Source organism: Carlito syrichta, unplaced genomic scaffold, assembly GCF_000164805.1.
Source record: "Carlito syrichta isolate Samal-C Ts95f unplaced genomic scaffold, Tarsius_syrichta-2.0.1 Scaffold307141, whole genome shotgun sequence".
Taxonomy (NCBI): Eukaryota; Metazoa; Chordata; class Mammalia; order Primates; family Tarsiidae; genus Carlito; species Carlito syrichta.
In genome coordinates, this window is record NW_007251237.1 from 214,693 (window position 1) to 221,455 (window position 6,763).

At 52.9% G+C, this 6,763-nt stretch overlaps 1 protein-coding gene across 1 annotated transcript in view; it reads left to right on the forward strand.

Annotated features, from left to right (window-relative positions):
• The first annotated feature begins 2,226 nt into the window (after nt 1-2,226).
• Nucleotides 2,227-6,763, forward strand: part of ZNF213 (zinc finger protein 213) — a 5,948-nt gene continuing 1,411 nt past the window's right edge. Inside the window, 6 exon segments of the mRNA XM_008063921.2 lie at nt 2,227-2,254; nt 3,624-4,137; nt 4,839-4,962; nt 5,161-5,234; nt 5,402-5,525; nt 6,594-6,761. Coding sequence (XP_008062112.1) covers nt 3,739-4,137; nt 4,839-4,962; nt 5,161-5,234; nt 5,402-5,525; nt 6,594-6,761 — 889 coding nt within the window. The 5' untranslated portion in view covers nt 2,227-2,254; nt 3,624-3,738.

Here is a 6,763-nt window from a genome sequence, read left to right on the forward strand (position 1 = left end):
TAATTTTTTATTTATTGTAGAGATGAGGGCTCACCAAGTTGCCCAGGCGAGTCTCGAACCCACGGGCTCAAGCAATCCACTCACCTCGGCCTCCCAAAGTGCTGGGATTACAGGCTGAGCCATCGAGCCCAGCCAGGGATTGTTTTAACATGACACTTCCATGCTGTGAAGTACTACACCACTTGCAAAACTGATGAATTTTGTGTATGCTTGCTGATATGAAAAGATATACCTGATGTACTGTTGAGTCAATAGTACATTACTTACAATGTGATTATTTGTATTAGAAATGCATTCATAAATATGGAATCGTAAGAATAGTCTAAAATAATAATAGTGCCTATTTCTAGATGGTCATGTTAGAAATGTTTACAACATCATTCATTCAACAAAGATTTATTGAGCACCTACCATGAACCGGACACAATTATAGGTGCTGAGGGGTGGGCAGTAAAAAAAAAAAAATCTGCCCTCATGAAGCTAATTATTTTCAAGTAGTGGGAGACAAATATTACACAATTATATAATGTCAGGTAGTGATAAATGTTTGAAGAAAAATAAGGTAGAACAAAGGCTGATTGTCTATAGCCATATGATGCTGAATGTGCCCTATCTCATCAGAACAGAGGTTATTTACATAGAGCTAGGGAAGACATTTTTGAGGGAGTGACATTTGAGCAGTGAGGGAGCTAGCCTGGTGAATATCAGGAGGAACAGATTCCAATCTTTTTTTTTTCTTTTCCAAGGATCCAACACATATGTAATCAAGAAAAAACAAGAAAGCTCTTTCTACTTCAGAAAACAATGTGGAGCCTGAGATATTCTCTGAGTTAAGGTGTGGAAAGGATGGGAACAGGTCCGAGGGTGTGAAAAAAAGAACCCTGAGATTCCTGGACATGGCTCCCCTGCTCTGGTCCCCTCCAGGTTAGGACACATGTCACTCAGCTCTGTAGAGATGAAGCTACTGGTGGGAGTGAAGCAGGCATAGTTAACATAGTTCAGATGTAGATAGGCAAGTTTCCACAGGCAGGTGCAAGTTAGATAAACGAGGAACTGGAGGGTCAGGCATCCAGGCGCCTTCTTATCGGGCAATAATCTTCTGATCATCATTCCAGGGACCAGGCACACCAGACCTGATCTTGGAATCACAAGGGCAATAAACAAGGCAATAGGGAGTTACTGGAGGCACTGAGGCCAAAGATAAAATTAAACTAAGAGAAAACTTAAACAGTAACTTTTCCCATTATCTCAAGAATTATTTAAGGCACCAGCGTTCTCCCTTGAACGTGTTTTCTTCTCAAATTTTCTTTTAAACTACATTTTGGACTCGCTCTGAAATTCCTTTCTGCGGCGAAGTCAAGAACCCACGGAGCAACTACACTCAGATAGGGTCAGCTTCCCGCCTGCGGCCTGCTGAGCGACGCAGGATCGAGAAACGCCGCAGGAAGCACCGTGTCCCTCACTGGATGGCACGTCCCAAAGGCCTCGGAGAAGAGGGTCCTAAGGGCTGAATGCAAGTCTTCCCTGCCCGTGGCCCCTTGGCCGGGAGCCACCGGGGCGGAAGGAAGAGTCCGCCCCAGCGCATCCCTTCCGGGAGCTGCACTTGTGTCTGGGCCAGGCGCTGTCTCCCCCCGTCAGGCCATCCTTAGCTTCCCCTTTTTGCCGCTCAGAGGCCGAAGGCGCAGAGAAATCTTGAAATAAAGGGAGGAGGAAAGAGCGAATCTAGATTCAGACCCTCGCCCTCCATCCCGGATAACGTATGTTAACGTGTAAGGTGTTTGGGGCTTCCGATTGGACAGCCTGGTAATCCTCACCGCTTATTGGTCAATTGTCGGGAAGAAGGCGGGCTCAATGGAAAAACCGCCTTCCCCGGAGTGTAGGTCCCGATGCTTGCCGGGACGCAGGCGCTGCATTATTTCCCGGCCAGCCCCGCGCGTACTTCCGGCGCCGAGACCCGGCGGCGGAACTGGGAGCTCCCGGACGGCCGTGGGCGTTGTACATCCCGGGGGCGGGGACCGGCGCCGGGGGCCGCGGGGCTCCGAGACCCGGCACTGGGCTCCGGGTGGGCGGGGCCGGCGCCCGGAGGCGGAGGCCAGAGGGGCCATCCCCACGCGCCTCCGCCCTCTCGGTCCCTGGGCAGTCACCCCAGCGCGGCCGCCGCCCGCCCTGCCGCTCCCTCCGCTCCGCGCGGGGGACAGTGGGGGCTTGGGCTCGGTCAGCGTCCTTGCCTGCCGCATCCTGCCGAGCGACCCTGGTGAGTCCCGGCCCTCTCCGAGGAGATTCTTCCTCGCTCATCGGAGGATGGGAATGGCGCGCGTACCTTTGAGGGGTCTTGTGAGGAGCAGAAGAGTAAATAAAGTGTTAACCGTGTAGCAGACAAGAATTGGAAACAACCCGAATGCATCGCTCGGGCGGTGGTTAAGAGACCGGAACACATCGTACCGCGGAAGTGCGTGGTGCCACTGACGACTGTCCAGCAAGATCTCGTTTATGCAGAAACACATCAAGCACGTTTTAAAAATTCCTGTGAATGACATTTTTAGTAAAAGCACGAGAAAAGGTCTGGGACATCATAGGTGCAACGGCAATCAGCAAGGGAGAGTTTTATGTATTTCTATATCGTTTCAATCTCCCCCTTTTTATTATGATGGTTTGTGTTATTTTTGTTGTTGAAGCAAAAAGATCAATTAGTGAAATTACCAAAATACACTTTCAGAGTCATTGTAAAGACTAACAATGGAAAGTCATTCATTTATATATACCTGTGGATAACTGGCTTTGGATGGTGTCTATGAGCCCTTCTCTGACACTCTGGGGCCAGGTGTGTTTTGGAATTCAGAAGTTTTCAAATTTGAGAACGATGCAGTGCACATACAGTATAGCAAGTACACCTTCAGAAGGATCTGGGCAGCACTCAGTAGTCAAATACATTAACTACAAATTTTATTTACAGAAAAACTTCGTTAAGTATAGCCTGGTGAGGTAGGTTTGTTTGTCTCACTGTGTCACCCAGGCTGGAGTGTATTGACACAGTCATGGCTCACCACAGCATCCACCTCCTGGGCTTAGGAGATCCTTCTGCCTCAGCTTCCTGAATAGCTGGGACTGCAGGCATGTGTCATTATGCCCAGCTAATTTTTAAATTTTTTGTAGAGACAAGGTCTTTCCGTGTTGCCTAGACTGGGTCTTGGATTCCTATGATCAAGCAGTCCTCCTGTCTTGGCCTCCCAAAGCTTGGGCCACCATGCTCAGCCTAGCTTGATGAGTTTTTGAAGTGGAACATGTATGTTAATACTTTTGCCATAAAAAATGAACATTTACGCTGAGGAGTAATAGAGATTACAAATATGCTCATATCAGTAGGTCAGGTGGTGCTGCCAAATGAGTAACATTAGGTTTTGCTGTCAAATGTGTCATGAAACACCTGGGTTTTGAATTTCAGACTTTGAGATTAGGGGTTGTGGGCCTGTATTAGTAGGAGAGACCATCGCATAACCTAGTCATTACAGTAAAGCCTAGAAAAACCTTCAGGGCCCTAAGAGGATAGGGACTAGAGCCCCAGGATGGCCCTTCAGGCTGTTGTTTGTGCCTCCTCCAGTCCTGCTATTTTGCTCTTTCTCCAGGAGTGCGTGTCTAGATGCTGGCCCAGCTGCCACAGGGTATCCCCCTGGGAGACTGAAACGGCAGGCTCCAGGGCCCAGGTTGAGGCCGACCAGCCCTGAGCCATAGGCCAGGGAAATGGCAGCCCCCCTGGAGCCCCAGAGCCAAGCCCCTGGGGAGGGAGAAGGGCTTCTGATCGTCAAGGTGGAAGATTCCTCCTGGGAGCAGGAATCTGCCCAGCAAGAGGACAGCAGGGATTCCGAGGCCTGCCGCCAGCGCTTCCGGCAGTTCTGCTATGGGGATGTGCGTGGGCCTCATGAGGCCTTCAGCCAGCTCTGGGGGCTCTGTTGCCACTGGCTGCGGCCTGAGCTGCGCACCAAGGAGCAGATCCTGGAGCTGCTGGTGCTGGAGCAGTTCCTGACAGTGCTGCCGGGCGAGATCCAGGCCCGTGTGCGTGAGCAGCACCCGGGCAGTGGCGAGGAAGCCGTCGCCTTGGTGGAGGACCTACAAAAGCAGCCTCTGGAAGCCTGGTCACAGGTGAGGGGCCCTGGGCTAAGAGAGGTGGTCACCTCCATAGAGAGAAGTCTCCAGGAGGCTCATTGGATAGGGGAGATACGGAGCCTGAGGGAGTGTACACACAAGACATGACATAGAGTGCCTTTCTGAATGCCACTGTCCAAAGTAAATGCCAGTTCTTTTTGGTGATTTCATGGGGAAGCAATAGGACCAAAGGGGGAATGTTCCAGAAGGGAGGCTTTAGTGCCATGCAGGTTCTGCAGACATGCATTCATGTTCTACTCCAGGCCAGGCTCTGGAGTCACAGTGATGTGCGTAGGGTCAGCACCAGAGGGAGTGAGAAGGTGGGGCTGACCATGGGCCCCTGCTATCTCATGAGGCCTTGGGTCCTTGACACTGGAAGCATCCAGGGAGGTGCTAACAAGTGGCTGGGGTGTGGGGTTCTGTCCTTGGCAAGAGGGTCTCCAACCCTCCTTGCTCAGTGGCTGTGATTCTGGCCTTTGAGGGCTGGTTCTTGCCTCGTGATTAGTGGGGAATGTCGTTGAGCACACAGCGCTGTGGGGTATCACGTCCTCCTCCAGACTTTCTTGGGGCTCCACATTGATCTCCTTCCACACCCCAGCCTCCTGAGGGATGTGTCCTGTGTCTCCTTCCCAGGGATAAAACTCTGTCTCCCCCGGTCGGGTCTCGGTGCTGATGAGCATATTGTGGTTCCTGCACAGGATGTGCCCTCAGAGGAGGTGGAGCCCGAGGCTGCAGCCCAGGGATCCCAGGCCATGGGGCCTTCCCCTCTGGCAGGGGCACGGAGTCAGCCACCTGCACCCCAGGAGCAGCACAGCCATGATGGTGAGTAAGCCTTTCCTTGTTGGTGGCAGAGTGGCTGGGCAGGGGCCCAGCTCTGTCATGTGTTGGCCTAAGGGTCACAGAAAGGGTGTTTCCATTCGTGAAGCCCAGGGCAGGTGTACATTTGCATGCACAGGGGCACTGTAAGGTCGCGATCTCAGGATGGGCCAGCCTTTCTGAGGCTTCCTTCTCTTCCCTCAGTCCAGCTTCCTGCTCTTCTTAAAGAGGGGCGTGCCAGAGAGACGACAGATGCCTGCTTTGCTTCTGGGGTCCATGTGAGTTACTAATCCCTTTGTCCTTTCTAAGGCCCTTGGCACTGTTGAGACTAAAATGGGCTTTGTCTTCCCATCAAGGCCTTTCACCTGACTATCCTGCCCCTGCCCATGGCTACTGGGAGGCCTGAGCAGGTGGCCCTGAGCTGGGTCTTGTTGCTTCGTTCCAGGGACCTGTGGCAGTAGGAGACATCCCATTCTATTTCTCCCGGGAAGAATGGGGCACCTTGGACCCTGCTCAGAGGGATCTCTTCTGGGACATAAAGCGGGAGAACTCCCGGAACACTACCTTGGGTAAGCATCTGGACCTTTGGGGTCCAGGCAGGCCGCCCTCATCCTTCTGGGGCTGCAGTCTTCCTTTCCCCCATCCTTATCTGATTCTAGAGTGAGCTTCCCCAGGTTTCCTCCTGTGTGACTCCCTTTTTGGGCCGGCGTTTGTCTTTCTGTGTCTCTACACATGCATCATGGCACCTGCCAGAGCAGTGCCAGTCCCAGGCTGCACACTGGTGCCAGTCATGGCACCTGCCAGAGCGGTGCCAGTCCCAGGCTGCACACTCGAAAGGGCATCTTCTCCTTTGATTCTCACAACCCAATACATAGAGGTGTGGTCCCCATTTTACAAACAGGGGGCCTGAGACTCAGAGAGGTCAGTGGATGCTGAAAGGACAGAGCCAGTACTCAGGTCAGGTGGGCTTGTGAAGTCCCCTCAGGTGATCAGGTGCAGGGGTGTTGACGGGAGCCCCAGCTGCTCACCAGTCTGGGCCCCTGCTCATTAGAGGCCGCACTTACCCAGTCCCTCTCTAAGCCAAGCCCCTTATCAGCACTGTTAGGGACCATCTAGTTCAATCTACCTACCCAGCAGGATGTGCTGGGATTCTCCCATCCAGATCTGCTGGGTCCTTGAATTTGGAGGACTAGATCCCAAGTGAGGAGAACCAGCCTAGCCAGAACCATTTGGTTCCTCAGTTTCCAACCATAAGGGTTGGGATAATTTTCAAAATTATCCTGAATCTGTTAAGTTTGGGAGTTTGAATAGCCAGGGTTCAGAGGGGGACATTGGATTGGTGTGGCCAGCAGGGTACAGGTGGGTTAGATGACTGTCCCAGGTAGTAGTCGGTGTCTCTGCAGGCAGGACCCGCCCAGAGGCCTCCTTGAGGCTTGCTGGGAACTGCTTCTCTGTTGGCATTTTGTCATCTTCCTATTTTATAGATGAGGACACTGAGGCTTGGGCTATGTGAGCCCAGGACTGTCTGAGCCTGAAAGCCAGGGAGCTTTTCCCCAAACTTTTTAAATTTTGCCCTGGCCTCTGCATTGACCCCAGATCACGTAGGCCTGAAGAGGTGGCCTCCTCTCCCCTTGCAGGTTTGGGGCTCAAAAGCCAAAGTGAGAGGTCCCGGCTGGAGGAGGTGGTGACCGGGCTGCCGGGCCCGGTGGGCAGTCCGGTGACGGCGGCCTGGAGCCCTGAGGAGGCCGAGGCCTGGGAGAGTGAGAACCGGCCCAGGGCGGCCCTGGGCCGCGTGGTAGGGGTGCGG